Source organism: Peromyscus leucopus, chromosome 5 (genome assembly GCF_004664715.2).
Source record: "Peromyscus leucopus breed LL Stock chromosome 5, UCI_PerLeu_2.1, whole genome shotgun sequence".
Lineage (NCBI taxonomy): Eukaryota > Metazoa > Chordata > Mammalia > Rodentia > Cricetidae > Peromyscus > Peromyscus leucopus.
The window spans coordinates 1,252,451-1,269,456 of NC_051067.1; the positions used below are offsets into that span (position 1 = coordinate 1,252,451).

The following is a 17,006-nucleotide window of genomic DNA, read 5'->3' on the forward strand; positions in this document are numbered from 1 at the left end:
ATATCACTCTCATCAACAGCTTAAATTTTTTTTATTTTTCTCTATGACCAATACTCCTGGCTTGTTACATATAAGAGTATTAATGGTAAACTTTTCTAAAGGTTTACACTTGCCCCACTCTCAAGAGATGAACCAAAAAAAAAAAAAATACTATAAAATGTAAGGTACTATGTAATGCTTCATTTAGGTCACTTACAATCTGTAAGAAACAAAATATGTGACTGTGTTTGTAAAGAGAAAGCAGAAAACAAAAGTTTAAGTGAACTCCTTATCCCCACTCACTGAACACACACAGGAGCATCTTCTCTTTCTTGCTTTACTTCAAATACCTTTTGCTATTGTAGCTTACCTTACAATTTAATTTTTCTGCTTTCAAATACAAAGTCAAGGCTCAAAATACTAAGTTCAACTGTGATGTCTCTCTTTGAACTTTGTATATTTACAAGGTAAGAATCCTGGGTACAAAGTCTATCTGGGCGCTCAGTAGTTTTCCACAATTCCAGTAGTCCCTGCCCTTACAACTGCAGTGCTAAGAACTTACCCTCCACTTACTAACCATAAAAGTTGATGAGATACATAAGGGTGTTCACAGTAGTGTCATTTGCAATGCAGCCTCCTGTGACTGATTTGTCTTAGAACTGCTTGGCTCCTTATTTTTCTGTTCTAGTGTTTATGTGCTAGTTAGTCTTAACTGTCAATTTGACATAGCCTAGATTCAACTGAGAAGAAACCTCAATTGAGGAATTTTCTTGATCAAGTTGGCCTGTGGGCATGTCTGTGGGGAGCTGTCTTTACTATTAATTGATGTGGAAGATCCTAGCCTGCTGTGGGCTGTACCATCCTTAGGCAAGCTATCCTGGGTTGTATAAGAAAGCTATCTAATCATGACCCTGACAGCAAGGGAAAGAGTGAGCCAGCAAGCAGTGTTCCCATGGTTCCTGCCTCCAGGTTCCCACTGGGAGTTTCTGCCCTTCAATAATAGGCTACGACCTGTAAACCAAATAAACCCTTTGCTTCCCAAGTTCCATCTGACCAGAGTGTTTTATCACAGTAATAGAAAGGAAACAAAAACTTTCCAATTGTTTCAGCCATATAACAGGAGCTAAAAAGGTGGTCAATGGTAAACAAAATATCTGAAAAAGTATTTTACTGAGTACCAATGAAAATCTTTCTAACATTGGTATTGTAATTGTTAGGAAATTCTTCCTCTCATTTTTCAATTTTAATTTTCTCTCTGTGTGGTGCACGTATCTGTGTACATATGTGCAGGGCAAAGGTTGACTTTGAATGTTTTCCTCTCTGGTTCCCCACCTCTCTCATTGAACCTGGAGCTTGCTGTTTTAGCTAGGCTGCTGGCTGGCCAGCCTTGGGATCTGCCTGTCTCTGTTCCCAGCACTGACATAGAAGCAGACTGCAACCCACTTTTTACACGGGCCCTGGGGTCCACACTCAGTTCACCACCACAACAGGACTCTACCCACTGAGCTATCTCCCTCGCCCCTTCTTTCTAATTTTTTCTTAAAATCTCCAAAGCTGGGCCTTACAAGGTAATATTTTTAATTAACTTACTATGATTTATTTCATAAAGTCAAAACTATAGCATAAACTTAGCCTAAATCTAATGAATTTGGAATCAAGAATCAGCACTTGAATGCATGATTTGTGTCTTTTCCTTTAGGAATTCTTTGGCACTTGTATTTCATACATTCCTCAAAGTCATATTCATACCTGAAAAGTTTTAGAATGTATATAAAATACTATCTCTCCATACATACATCCAATCCCTACTTCAAATACTACTCCTTAATGTGTAACATTTTTTTTTTTGGTTTTTTCGAGACAGGGTTTCTTTGTGTAGCTTTGCGCCTTTCCTGGAACTCACTTGGTAGACCAGGCTGGCCTCGAACTCACAGAGATCCGCCTGGCTCTGCCTCCCGAGTGCTGGGATTAAAGGCGTGCGCCACCACGCCCGGCTAATGTGTAACATTTAATTCACTGAGTGTTTCTTTTTCAAGGAGACTGAAGATCAGTCTTTTAGGGTTGTTTTAATTCTAGCATTAACTTTATTTTTATTTATTCTCTTTTTTACAAAACAGCTTTTAAAAATGTATGCTACTTCAAATGGACTCTCTGAAAACATATATGCACTGATGCCAACAAAATGAAGACCACGTATGAAAATAATCTATAGTAGTGTTATGATGCCTGGAAAGAACTCCCAGCAGAGCAGAACAGTTCAGGAAGATGGCAACAGGTACACACGCCCCACCCCTGTAGAACTGAGAAGGCCATACTGTACCCATGTAAGAGAAATCGTCAAACAGCCAGCCATAAAAACAATAGCAGAACCCAACAGACAAAGTGAAGCAGTTGGAAGGACTGGGTCAATAAAAGCAATGCCCAGGGATTTTAAGAAAGACCAGGGTTATCAGTCTTTTGTCAAAAAGATTACTCTGGCATCATTGAGCTTCCCCTACAAGAAAGTACTATATATTTTTTTAAATTTTTAAAAAATATTTATTTACTAATTTTATGTGTGTGTACATATGCACATATGGGTACCATATATATGCAGAGCCTGTGAAGACCAGAAGAAGCATCCTATCCCCTAGAGCTGGAGTTAAAAATGGTTGTGAATTGTGGATGCTAGGATCCAAACTCTGGACCTCTGAGCCATCTCTCTAACCCCTGGACACATTTTTTAAAAGTGAACTAATTTGAAAGAATTGTATAGTAAATATAGGGCTTAGTTCTGGGGTTTCAAAGATGGAATCCTGGGTACTTCAACAAAAAGAAATGTCCTTCCAATGGAAAAAATAAAAATCAGTTCAGCACTGAACCATCATCTAAAATATACAATGACAGCAGGTAACAAAATTATTTAGGTCAAGTTATAAGACTGAACTCAGATATCAGCAAATAATCTGTTAACTGAGTATGTAGCCAATATGCAAACAAAATTTATGAAGCCAAACTTAAAGAGATTAGTGAAAGCCAACACAAAACCAAGATCAACAACAACCTCAGTCATAACAGAAAATTTAATATAGATTTCTCTAAACTCAGTTGCTCATATAAACAAGAAAATCATATTAGAAGCAGGAAACACACCTGCCACCTGTCCAAGCCTGAGTTCTTTTTTAGAGACCATCACTCAAGAGAATAAGTCAGGATTCTTGATTGCATTGCAGAAAAGCTTCATGAATGCTGTTAAAATAGTAAGGTAATTTAAAGTATTAACAAAATACCATAAATCAGTACTTCTCTAGTTTTTTATATAAAAATAATCCTTCTGAGGTCATTGGAGTAAACTTGGACTTCTTAGCAATCTTGCGAATAAGATTTATAAAATCTTATAAAAAAAACAAAACAAAACAAAACCCTGTCATCTTAGAACTTGAGGTATATAGTTCACTACCTTAATAAAATAGTATTGTTTTCATCAAATCACTCCATCTTTATTCCTATCAATTTTATGCATACTGAGGACACCATAGAAGCACACAGGGGACTGGAGAGATGACTCAGCTAGTAAAGTACTTGGTATGCAAGCATGAGGATCCGAGTTCAATCCTCAGGACCCATGTTTTAAAAAAGCTGAGTAGCAGTGAACACCTATAGTCCCAGCACTGGGGAGGTAAAAATAAGAGATTCCTGGGGCTTGCTGGACAGCCAGTCTAGGTTCAGTGAGAGACCCTGATTCAAAAACTAAGGTGAAGAGAGAAGACACCAGACATCGACCTCTGACCCTCATTAGCATATACACACTTGTGCATGTACTTCTGCATACATATGTACACACACAAGCATGTATACACACAAAGACTGTAAGCATAACACTTCTAATAAGTTTATTGTTTTATTACAAATCTCTTATTTTGTCTACAACCACTCCACCCTGAACATGTCCAGTCTTGTCTGATCTCAGGAGTCAGGACTGATTAGTTATACAGATGGAAAAGTCTGAGATATAACCTGATGCTACTACAAGCAGATGAAACTGGCAACCTTCCAAAAATAGTCTTATAAATAGTTTAGTATCTAAAGTCTTATTTTAAAATGTACAATACATCATTACATTGTGTTTATATGATGAATACTTCTAGATATTTCACCTTTTGGGCTGTAGAAGAGGGTTCCTTTTTCATACTTTTTAGTAAGAATGCTGGCATGTTATTTTCAATATCTTCACGAGTTCCCTTTTTGTGCAAAACTGCAGCCAGAAATGAAATAACCTAGAAGAAAAAAAAAGCCTTTTTCTATCACTATGCATAATTTATCTGTACATGTACAAACTAGTCACTAGAATACCAACAAAAAGATGTTAGAGGAAACATAAAAATATTGGTACTTTCTCTGAATTAACAAGCAAACGTATAATAATACCACCTTTGAACAAGTAAAATTCCACATGGCCATCTCATCTTGGAACAATTCTGCCCACTTGATGAATTCTTTCTTTATTCCATCATCTGAGATACTACCTTACTATTTGTTTCTATCCATGGAGACTATCTTCTCAAAGCCTCTAAAGTAAACTATACATTTTTTCTGTTCTTGTAGAAAATAAATTCCTTAGGGTAGGAAGTATTTGCCTCATAAATTTGTGCCTTTGTTTATCTAATGAATGATAGAATGCTAATTTTAAAAAGGCTAACACAACTCATCAATACTCATACCATTATGAATAGCAGCTATTCTCCAAAAATTAAATGAGAAGAATAAAAATAAGAAAAAACATGCATTGCCCCACACAATCAACAGCGAGGAACCTTCACCCAACTAGATGCTTGTCGGTTTGAACATTAGCTTGTTGTGGCAGCAATGTGAACTTCAGGAGGCAACTCAACCCCCTTCAATAGTTCTCTGTAAAAATGACAAACATAGCATCCGTAGGGTTATTTTAAAGATCTGGGATGAAAGTATATGAGGTGGGTATTCATATAGAAGGAAATAACTTATTACTTTAAAAAATAAACTTTAGAAATACTGAACCCAGCCGGGCGTTGGTGGCGCACGCCTTTAATCCCAGCACTCGGGAGGCAGAGGCAGGCGGATCTCTGTGAGTTCAAGGCCAGCCTGGGCTACCAAGTGAGCTCCAGGAAAGGCGAAAAGCTACACAGAGAAACCCTGTCTCGAAAAACCAAAAAAAAAAAAAAAAAAAAGAAATACTGAACCCTAAAGAAAAATTTTAAGAGAATTAGAAAAACTATAAAAGAAAGTGTATTTGGGGACAAAGAAGGGGCTGACAAAGGGTATCACTCTAGCCCAGCGAAGCCTAGAACTCACTTAGTAACCCAGTCCAGGTGGCCTCAAACTTGTAGCAATCCTGCTTCAACCTTCCCAAGTGCTAGAACTATAAATGTGACTGTAATTCCATTTGCTTGTCAGTACACACCTTATGAGAAAAGTACTTTTTAATATGTAGATATCTATGACCTAAATCCCAAATAACAGAAGAAAAGGAATGGTAATGAGATTTATTTGAAGAAACAGAAATTGATCATTTATTAAAAAGAAAACATCTTAAGTCATGGGCTCAGTAGTTATAAATATTAATTACCTGCCACCACAAAAACAAATAAATTATCAAAAATTCACAAGTAGCTGCTTCATAGAACAAAACTGAACAAAAAATTATTTAAAAGTGGCTAGAGGAAACAAAGACTATATAATACTTTCAAAATAAAGTAATATTAATTCTAGATTTGTCAAATTCCCTAAAGCAAAAACATGAAATATTTTTCATTTAATTAATCTCAGATCTGAAGAAAAGGTGTAGCAGTTAAGAAGTATACTGCTCTTGCAGCAGACCAGGTTCTGTTCTCAGCACCTACATCAGGTGGCTCACAACTGCCTGTAACTTCAGCTCCAGGGGATTATACACCTTCTTCTGGATACTTCAGGGACCTGCACTCCTATATGCTCATACTCACATACAGAAACACATATACACATATAATTAAGAACAAATATTAAAAGAAGAATCTCAGGCCTTTGAAAAAATGTTATAACTAAAATTTTAAGGTCCAATTAAAAATTAGCTTTACCTAATTCATTAAATACACTAATGATAATAACAACAATAATAATAACATACACTAACTTCTAACTTTACTGCTTCATATACCACCACCCCCACTTTAAAAAGGTATGTTAAAATAAAAATAAACTTGTACTTTAGCTAAGAAAACACTCTAAGTGAGCAGGAAAATTAAAACTATGGAAATCTCTCAGCTTGATATGTTAATTAAAGTAATGCTAGCTATAATGTGCTAACACTGAAGAGAGAAAAGGAGGATGTGAACAATCACAACAGGTGGCCCATGGACCAGGGCTGAAATGGCACTCATCATGTCTATGCTATTTTTACTGGCCTAAATCTGTCAAAAGCTACACTGACATACAAGATCACTTTACTCAAGCTACTACTCCATAGCAAAAGAAACATGAATAGTTGGAGAAGGTCAGGCCTGCTCTACCACAATTCACTGGCACAGTACAGGTCTATATAAATATGAACTAACAGATCTATGGCAACTTTAGAATGAAGACTTAAAAATTAATCCTCAGAAGAAAATAATTAGAAGGTGCTTTATTGTGAAATATTCACAGAATTGCTTACAGAATAAGTAAATAAAAATTTAAGTCTTGTCACATCTAGAACAATAAAAGGCTATAACCTACATTTCAAAGATAAAATATCTTTCTGGAAGAGCTTGGTTTTCACAGGCATTCCCTTCTAAACTCTGCCAAGCAAATGTTTTTATAGTCCATCTTTCCTCACCTGCATTCACCTCCTGACAGAATACATGAGTCTGGGAAACAGTTCAAACATTCAAACCAAAAGCCTACTCCCTCCCCACCTCCCCTTAAAAAAGAACAGAAAAAGAAGGAAGGGAAAAAAGTGTTTTTCATAAGACTAAAGGAAGAGATAACCACATTCCTTATTTTTTCATCTCACAGAACATAAAAAGAAAAAGAATGCTTCAGAATCATACTTTTAAAAGATTTTTGTTGCTTAAAACAAGGCTAATGCAAACACTGAGAAACTCTGAAGCACCTAGCACTAAATGTGAGGTCTTCATCACGCCCCTCTCCTCAAGGCTCAGATCTATGCAGAAGAGGAAATGGAAGACTGCAAAAGCCAGGTTACAGACAACTCCAAGGAAATCACATATTCTAGGTATACCAGGGCTGATGCACACATGAACTCAGAAACTGTGACAGCATGCTCAAGACCTACCCAAGCCAGACACCATCCCAGAATGGAGAAAGGGAAGCGGGCACAAAGCCCTACTCCTAACCAAGAGGCTTGTTGTAACTGACAGCTGATCCAAAAGGGAAAATTCATTTTCTTCAAGAGTAACAATGGTGTATAAACCATACTCCAGGACAAGCTTTACGCTCAGGAGTCCTTGACCAATACAAAGTGGATCCCATGGGTTTTCTTTGCTTTTGTTTTTCTTTTGAGTGTGTGTTGTTGTTGGTTGATTCCTTGATTTGTTTTTTTTTTGTTGTTGTTGTTGTTTTGTTTTGTTTTGTTTTATGGGTTTTGTAAGAGAGAAGGAACATTATGTCGGGAAAGGCAGAGATTTGAGAGGAGTTGGGAGAGGGGAAAGAATATGATCAAAACATTTTTTAATTAAGTGCCATTTTGAAAGAAGATCTAGCTTACTTCTCATTACAAAGCCCTAACCCTACAATATGAATTACAAACCAAACCAAAATCACAATTTGTCTTTAAAATGCAAGAGCTATTTTGTTTTTTGGTTTTTTTTAAGGACTTAGGGCACTGGAAGTTAATTAACTTTTTACACTGTTCTCTAAGAATAAAAATTAAGAAAAATGTTATTCCCCAAATACTAATGAAGTATTGAGGATCAAATAATGGCACACTGAGTCACTGTCCTCAATTCTAAAACTTTACCATCTAGCTAGTGAGACAAACACAAACAAAAACCTATAGTAACAGTATGGTATTAAAAAGAGAGATTTGCATTGGGTATACACTCTTGTACATAGGATGAGCTTATTTTTAATTATAAAGTAATTAATATAAATACCTGTATTGTTTTTCCAAGTCCCATGTCATCACCAAGAATACACCCTCTTCTCTGAATGTAGTGTCTGTAGAGAAACTGAGCTCCCTCTCTTTGGTAATCCCGCAAGTACCTATTAATAGTGTAAGGAATAGAGTCTCCATCTTCAGATAATTTAAAAGTAGTAGCCAATGATGGAATTTTTCGATCTGGAAAATAAGGTTTTTCTAAATCTTCATCATCAAATATAAAACTTCTGGAGCAATCTTTAGTTGATTTTATTTCTTGAAGTCTTTGAAGAGGTATTTTCCTTTCTTGAAAATCTGAATACAGGACAACTGCACATGGCTTCCCATTTTCATCCACAGTAACAGACTTTATGCTTGCTTCACAAAGCTTCTTATCATCTGAAGAAGGAGCAAGACATCTTTCTCCTGGATACCACCTGTCTAAAATAAAGAAGAAAATTAATTTTTCAAAAAGCTTATGAGGTCACATCTCATTTACCTACTCAGGAAAAAAAAATATGTTTTCCAAATAACTGAAACAAAATAAATACTTATTTTCATAGACATTTTTCTAAAATACATTATCAGATATTTTCCTATAATCACCAGTATAACCTATTTTCTGTAGCTCTTATCCTGGCTGTGTGTCATTACCTCCTCTGGGGTTTAAAAATATACTGCCAGGTTATGACCCCTGGTGACTTCAATTAATGGATGTGAGCCACAGACATTTGGTTTCATTGTTTGGTTGTTAGTGTTGGATTTAAAATTGATCTTGATGTACAACCAGAACTGAGATCCTCTGATTTAAATATTCTTGCTGACTCATGAACATTATACACATTCTCCTTATATGATTCAGTAAGAGAAACAGACACAGTAAAGAGTGAGCTAAAATCTTCAGGAAAGCAACTCTTTGTGACATGTGCTTTTTATATTTACTCCATCCTTCTCTGGACACAGGTATTTAACTAGGCAAGGGAATGATGTCACAACCATTACAGCTTATCCCTTTTGGGTTTTGAATACTTTATACTGTAAGAGATAAGATTGAAGCTCTTGCAGAACACCAGGGTTCAATTCCCAGTATTTACATGGTGGTTCACAACCATCCATAACTCCAGTTGTAAGTTATCCAACACCCTCTTCTGATTTCCCTGGGTGCCAGGCATACATGTGGTGCACATAAATATGTTGGCAAAACATATACAAAAGTCTTTAAAAAGAGAGAGATGAGTTCTAATAGCCCTTTGTAAGATCCTGTCATTCACTGAAGATTCTGATTCCTACACATCTGAGCTGACTCTTTGTTAACTGTTTGGCCATCTGTTTTATTTTTTATTCTTAAGACAGCACTATGAGTGGGGGAGAGGTTTCCTAGAATATACTATTAAGTAATTTAAAGGGTACCAAATGGAGAACACCAAATAAAAATAATTTTCCAAATGGAATTCCTCATTGCAAGGATCCAAGAAATGTACGGCTATAACTCTAAGAATATTGGAGATTATTTTTCTCACACATTCCTCACTGATACCACAAGACCATCAGTGGTTTCCTAGGGTCTTTCTGAGGAGTTCCTTCCAGCTAGAACTTCATAACATTTTTGGTTATAATTATAATAAGTATATGCCGTCTTAATCAAGAATAACTTACCAGTCTTCAACACTTATTCCTCAAAAGCATTATTCCCACTAACTTTGCTGAAGTGGTTTTACCACAGTAATCCTAAGTACACATGGAAAAACATGTTCTCCCACTCTATTCTTTCAGATACAAACTGAGAACTGTTATACTATTATGAAATTAATACCCTACTCTACTGTACAGGTAAAAATGATATGTAGGTCAAAGTGTCTTCTTTCTAGGATAGAACTAGCTGAGCCTGAGCTAACGATACCACTACAGCAGTTCTTAACATACTACTTTTGTTTTAAATGATGCATCTCCCTACCTAGGAAATATCCACTCATTTTTAAAACCTAATTCCTTAATTTGACACTCAACATACATGATTTAAGCATCAATTATTTATCAGACACTGTACCACATAATGGGTATAAAATGAAGAACAATGTCAAAAATGGTAGTGAGTAGTTTCCCTGCATCTTGTTAACTGGGATCATTTATAGACAACTTTTCAAGGTAGAAAACCATTAACCCTTATACCTCTTTTTATATTACCCCCACATGCATTCCACCACAATATCTTTTCTGGTTTTACTTCAAAAACATATCATAGTTGGGAGTGGTGGTGAAAATCTTAAATCTAAGCATTCAGGAGGCAGGACGATCTCTTAGTCCTCTGAATTCAAGGCTAGTCTGGTCTACAGAGCTATAGAGCCAGTTCCAGAACAGCCAGGGCTACACAGAAAAACCCTGTTGAAAAACAAAGAGAAAAAATAAACAAACAAAAAACAGAACTTTTTTTCTATGCCAACATCTCTGGAAAACAAGAGCTGGAAAACCCTTTCTATAATCAGCTACTAGTTATTTGTTTAATTATATTTTAGAAACCAAAATTCTCTTACTCTTCAAAGCAAAAGCAGTCACAGACAATAAATAAATGGGCATGGCTGTATTCTAATAAAACTTTATTTTTAAAAGGCAACATCAGATTCTATTTGGCCCATAGGTAGTAAGTAGTTTCATGACTTTTCCCTTAATCCATGCCACCATCACTTTATGCTGAATCACTCACAACCTCTCTACTGCTAGTCTACTGTATTTAGTAGATATCCCATTATTCTCTCTCAGTATTTCATTACAATAGCATTTACACTATGTTTAAATATGTTTATTTATTTTTGTTTGTTTCTTCCATTAGAGATAATTTCCTTTTCAAGAATACACCCTCCTGGGTGGTTGTCAATAAATAAGTAAATGTAGAAATGAAAGATGCCTAAAACATGTATGTTCCACATCCTTTTTTTCTCTATCCTTTCTCTTGTATACCTCCTACTTATACCATTTATTCAAGTATTCAGTTGTACTATTTTCTAATACTATGTCCTATAGCTTGACTTATTGTTGAAGAAACTTTGTATCAGTAGTTTAAATATATATTAACTATCCTAAATATCTGATTTATCTACACAAGTTGGAATAATAAACTGTCTAGTGCAAAAAAAAATTTCCAGGAATAACACACAAAAGATTATTTAACAAACATAAGCTGAATTTGTAAGTGAAAACAAATTATTAATCTATTGAGATGACAGTCACTAAAAAATACACAGGCATAAACATAATGACAAAAAGGGCTTTGGAAGAAGAGAATGGAGTGCTATAGGAAAGAAGTATTAGGAAAAATATTTTAGAGAAGGGAGTCTAGACAAAGTTTCTCAGGTGGGACTGTATGTGGAAAATACCAGAAGGACATATTGTATGGGCATCTTCGTTTCTGAATTTGAGTAATTTCTAGAAACAAATAGATGAAGTTTGAGTCAGGGATGACTCAGTTACAACAGAGATTGCAAATGTCAAAGCTGTGAGGACTTGTTACTGAGTGGTGGAACTGGCGATAATATTCTTAATGACTGGGGTGCCTCCCTCAATTCCAGTGCCTTCTTTGCTTGCTTCCAACGTGAAACACACGCTACCACCTCAGAGCCTTTGAGTGGTTCTTTCCATCAGTACTTTTCCCCCTAAAATACCAAGTGACAGGATCTTCCACTAGATTCAACTGAGGAATAAGCATACCAGTCCCATAATCTACACTCAGAAGATCCACTTATTCACCTTTACCAGCCAGACTCATAAAGGCATTTGTATTTGTAGGCTCTTAATTATGACATTATCAGTTTTTAGCCCAGGGATTTCAAGGCTTGCTGACTACTCTGAGGTTTAGCACTGAATCCCTCCTTGCTTTCATAAGATACTTTCCTCAAAGGAAAAGCAAGATTTATCAGAAGATTCCTGGGCACAAAACACTCAATTGTATATCTGTTCTGTAAGATCCGGTAGGATGCTCCACCTGTAAGCCAACTTGCTGGTAACATTGGTAGCCTGGGTTCCATCGCAATTTACAAGGTGGAAGGAGAGAACTGACTAGCTCAAGCTGTCCTCTAACTTCCACATGCCTGGTGCATGCACACACAGACATACACAAAATAATTTTTAATCTATTACAGCAATCGCTATTATTAATAAGAGCTGGGGGCAAGCCTGCATCCTGATGACTTATGAGATAACCATGCCTTCACAAACTCTTGGTGACCTACTAGAGGCAGAATTCTGCTTCAATACACCAGGTAGTAAGCTCTTTGTGCAATAAAACTAAACTCAATTAAATAGGCCTTCACTCATCTACCTAACAAACTCCTACTGACTAATAACTGGCCTATACAAACCAAAGACAGAAAACAAAAAATATCTGACATTTACTGAATGCTCACTATGGGTCAAAGTGGAGTCACTTGCATACATCTCATCTCATCTAATAGTCACGAAACCCAATTGTCCCCATTTTACAGATGAGGAATGTGCTCCCACTACTCAGCAAGTAACTGTGAGGGACTGCAGTAAGTCCTGAAGTTCAGGTTCCCAATACTGAGTCGCAAAGCCGAGGAGTTCCTGCGGTGAAAGGGTTCTAAACCGGGAGCTGTCAATCAAAGGAACCAAGCCTCTTCCGGAAGTTCCTGGAGGACGCGTGTCTGCGCAGAGGCGCGAGCTCGGAGCTCATACCTTTGCGGAGTCCCGCGCGGGGCTGCGGGGAGGAGGCGTCCATCGGGCCAGGGGGAGGCGCCCGGCAGCCCCGCTGCTCTCGGCATCCAGCTGTCGGCGGCGAGGAGGGCACGGCACGCAGGCCGCCCGCCCGGCATCGCCCGCCCGCCCGCAGCGCCGAGCCTCAGGCTGGGCACTGTGTGGGGCCTGACGGGGCGGCGTCACCGCCGCGGCCAGCCAACTTAGACCCGCCGCAGCCGCAGCCGGTAAATCCCGCGAGAACGAGCGCCCCGGCGCTCCCCGTCTCGCCTCCCTGCAGATATCGCGGGAAGAAGATGGCTGGGGCGATTTCCGGACTAGGTGGGCCCGAACAGTCCGCGGATGGCCCAAATATCGCGAGATTTGGTATAGCTCCTTGACTTCGAACGTCTCTTTTGCTGAGGCTTGAGGCGCGTGGCTCCCCCCAAGAGCGGGAAAGGGCCGTGTGAACCCTGCAAAGGGCGCTGCGCTTGTGGTGGCTTTGTCGCCTAGGAGCTTCAGGAGGCGAGCTTTAAGAGGGCGTTTTCTTGGGTTTACCTAGTTTACTCTAACCCACTCTTGCGAATGCAAAACCAGCAGGCCCGCACAAACCAGGTAACCGGGGTCGGTTAGCCCTTGAAGTGTTTTTCTTCACCCTGTGAAGCTCTGAGGAAGAAGCGCCCACCACGCAGCCTGTCGAGCTAAATGGATGCTGCCTATCGTCTGACACCTCACAGACAAGTTAAGGAAGCCAAATGTATTCTTGCACGTTACAGTGTTCGTGTACTACACAGAATGTCGTTGATTTAGCTGGAATAAGCCTCTTGCCTATTGCGGTTGTAACCAGTTTCCACAAACCTTTGTTTCTCTGTTTAAAACGGCATTAATGTGTTGTGGTTTTATAGGCCACAAATCCTATACGGGTCTCCTAAAGCTAAAATCCAAATGCCAGAGAAGCCGCACTTCTTCCCGGAAGGTAGAAAAAATTGTGACTTCTTGATTGACCAGGATGGTGAATTTTTTGAGCCTTCCACAGCTGGCTAAAAAAGAGTAGTTTTTAAGAGTTCACCAGAATAATCTCATTAACAGGTCCACATAATGAACTGCATCAGAAAAGACCATTTGACATGTAAAAAGAAAAAAATATTTGTGGGCTCCTTTAGAGACACACATTTCTTTGTTGGGGGATCATTACCCTGCCTACTGTAGGGCACTTTTTGGATACACTATGCCTGTTCTGCAAAGAGATCTCCATTCTTTGCAGATACTAAAAGTTAGTAGAATATTTTCATAGGAATGCTTCATCAAGAGTGCCATTTGTTTGCCTAACAGTAGGTTTTCATAAGTTTTAAGAGAAACACCTAGGAATATAGAAGATACTAAAAGTTAGTAGAATATTTTCATAGGAATGCTTCATCAAGAGTGCCATTTGTTTGCCTAACAGTAGGTTTTCATAAGTTTTAAGAGAAACACCTAGGAATATAGAAGACACTAGTAACAACCTAAGTAAAGAGGAGTAATTGCAAGAAATGAATTAAATGAAACTCTTAAAACATCACCTGATCACAATAAGAAATGTTTGTTGATATAAATATGAAATGCATCCACTTAAAATTTACATACTATATAGGTTAATATTTTGACTGGTAGTTTATTGTGCCATATTAGTTTTGATCCATTGATCCTAACTGTAGAGACCCATCTATTATAGGACATTTCAGATGCAACCATTAAAAACATTGCTGATTATTAATTACAGCCTTTGATTTTGATTTTAACATAGATTCTGATATTGCACATCTTAAAAAATTGATTCTTGGGATTGATGAAGTATACCTGTTTTGCTTAAACTCGTCTCACATTCTCTCATTCTCTGAAATCAAAGTGATGAATAGAAAATTTAATCAAGATTTTTTTTTTTTTCTTTTTTGCTACAAGAAAAATTTGGCTCTTCCCCACCCCCTGCCCACCACCCATTGATATCATTAGTTGTATATTGTCTTGGTTTTCTAGAGGTCTGTTGACTTAAGATGTAGATCCTTAAAGAGCTGACCTGTAACTACAAGTGATTTCATAAATCCAAAATAAAGTTTGATTTAAATGAAAGAAACAACCTTGCTCAGGGACTATTCTTGTGACTAACAAGAAAAAAAAGACACCTCACCTTTGAGTGTCTATTACATAACTGCATCGCCATGCTTGTCCTGGGTAATGAAATGGGAACAGTCATAACATGAAAATGTCTTAAAGAACTACATGGTTCATGAAGTTAAGCATCCTATAACATCCTTCTTGCCCTTATTGGTAGCTTTTGTGCTTGCCAGTTGCCTGTCATTCTCTTGTGTGGATGCTGATGGTGTGACCCTCCAAACACTATGATGCCAATTATTTCAAAGTAAAACTGTGATATATTAAAGAATTAAAGTCAATATAAGTATTGTTGCATTGGTTGTATTGCATGCAAAACCACTAGCAATGGAGAATCTAGCAAAATTAAGCCAAATTAAACTTCAAAAATAGGACTGTGGTGTAGCACACCTAGAATATAGAGTGTAGCTGGAGAGCGTCTGTCCGGGTCCCTCCAAGCCCTGGCAGTCCAACAGCCCACTTATAAAATAAACACACAGACACTTTTATTTAAACTGTTTGGCCTAATGGCTCAGGCTTCTTGCTAGCTGTTCTTTTTTCTAAAATTAACCCATTTCTATTAATCTATAAGTTGCCACATGGCTCGTGGCTTACAGGTACCTTACATCTCATTTTTCATGGCAGTGGCTGGCGGCATCTCTCTGCCTCAGCCTTCCACTTCCCAGAATTCTCCTCTCTCCTGTCCCGCCTATACTTCCTGCCTAGCTACTGGCCAATCAGTGTTTTATTTATTAACCAATCAGAGCAACACATTTAGCAAACAGAACATCCCACAGCAATAGAGCATATGTTTGACATGCATGAGACCCAGGATTCAGCCCTTATCACCCAATACTATCATGATAGCATAAGCATTTCAAAAGAATTTTACTTGAATATCAAAGAGAATTTTAAGATGATTAACCTCACAATACTTACTTTCTATTTAAGTTCACAGTGTAAAAGGAAAATATATATTACATAGCAAATAGGTCTTTAAAATAATGGATTAATCCATCAAAAGGTTCTTGGAAAACAATAGGTATGAAAATGTAAGACAACTCAAGAATGTTGTTAAGTTATATGAGTTTGGGTTCCAGCCGGGCGGTGGTGGCGCACGCCTATAATCCCAGCACTCTGGAGGCAGAGGCAGGCGGATCTCTGTGAGTTCGAGGCCAGCCTGGGCTACCAAGTGAGTTTGGGTTCTATTCCTCCCTTGATACATTGTCCCAGCCAATGAAAAGAAAGTTAAATAGAAGATGTGAGAGCAAGAGAATAGAAATGAAGTAGATGTATCCTTTGCCAATAAGTAAACCAAATCTTAACCTTTAAAAATCAAGAGTTAAGAGCTGAGCAGTGGTGGTACACACTTTTAATCCCAGCACTCAGGAGGCAGAGGCAGGCAGATCTCTGTGAGTTTGAGGCCAGCCTGGTTTACAGAGTGAGTTTCAGGACAGGCTCCAAAGCTACATAGAGAAACTCTGTCTTGGAAAAAAAAATCAGGAGTTGTATTGGTGAAATTATTAAGGCCACTCCACATAGTTAAAAGGAGATTTATTTAATGGTGTAACTTACAAATGAAGGAATAGGTAGGTTGAGGGTTCTGGGAAAGACACAGCAGTAGTCTGGCAATGTTCTCTGGAGAACTCTCCTCCATCCACCTCTAGCGTCCCGGCTCCCAGCAGCAAGAGAGTGCAGCACATCCCAATCTCGGGTCTTCAGGCCCTCCCTTGGCCCGCCTTGTGGGCATGACAGTTACCAAAACCTCAATGGGGGTTGAAACTTCCAGACCAAAGCTAGAATGGCTACCCACTACAAGTTGAGAATGTTGTTCAGTTGGTAGAGTACTTGCCTATCATACATGCTCAACCCCCAGCATCACATAAACAGAGTGGTAACACACACCTATAATCCCATCAGTAGGGGTATAGAGGCATAAGGATCAGAAATTCAAAGTCATCCTCAGCCACATAGCAAGTTTGAGGCCAGCCTGAGATATATAAGGCTCTGTCCCAAAACAAAGGGCCTTGTGTGTGATAGGCAAGTGCTCTACCATTGAGCTATGTTCCCAGGCCTCCTGACTTGTTCTCATACAATGTCTATAAAATAGTGTGCAGAAGAGATTTTTAGATTTTGCAAAACTAAA

General features: G+C 38.1%; 1 protein-coding gene across 6 annotated transcripts in view; it reads right to left on the minus strand.

The window, feature by feature from the left end:
* Nucleotides 1-14,550, minus strand: part of Ercc6l2 (ERCC excision repair 6 like 2) — a 99,943-nt gene extending 85,393 nt beyond the window's left edge. For 4 of the 6 annotated variants that reach the window (XM_037205643.1, XM_037205646.1, XM_037205645.1 and 1 more), the window contains exons 1-3: nucleotides 12,737-13,054; nucleotides 8,067-8,491; nucleotides 4,116-4,235 (exon numbers count right to left, since the gene is read on the minus strand). In XM_037205643.1, coding sequence (XP_037061538.1) covers nucleotides 4,116-4,235; nucleotides 8,067-8,491; nucleotides 12,737-12,779 — 588 coding nt within the window. In that variant the 5' untranslated portion in view covers nucleotides 12,780-13,054. Of the gene's footprint in view, nucleotides 1-3,111; nucleotides 3,208-4,115; nucleotides 4,236-8,066; nucleotides 8,492-12,736 lie in introns of those variants that run through there. The other 2 variants (XM_028891714.2, XM_037205644.1) reach the window with 2 other exon arrangements.
* Between the last annotated feature and the right edge of the window lie 2,456 nt (nucleotides 14,551-17,006).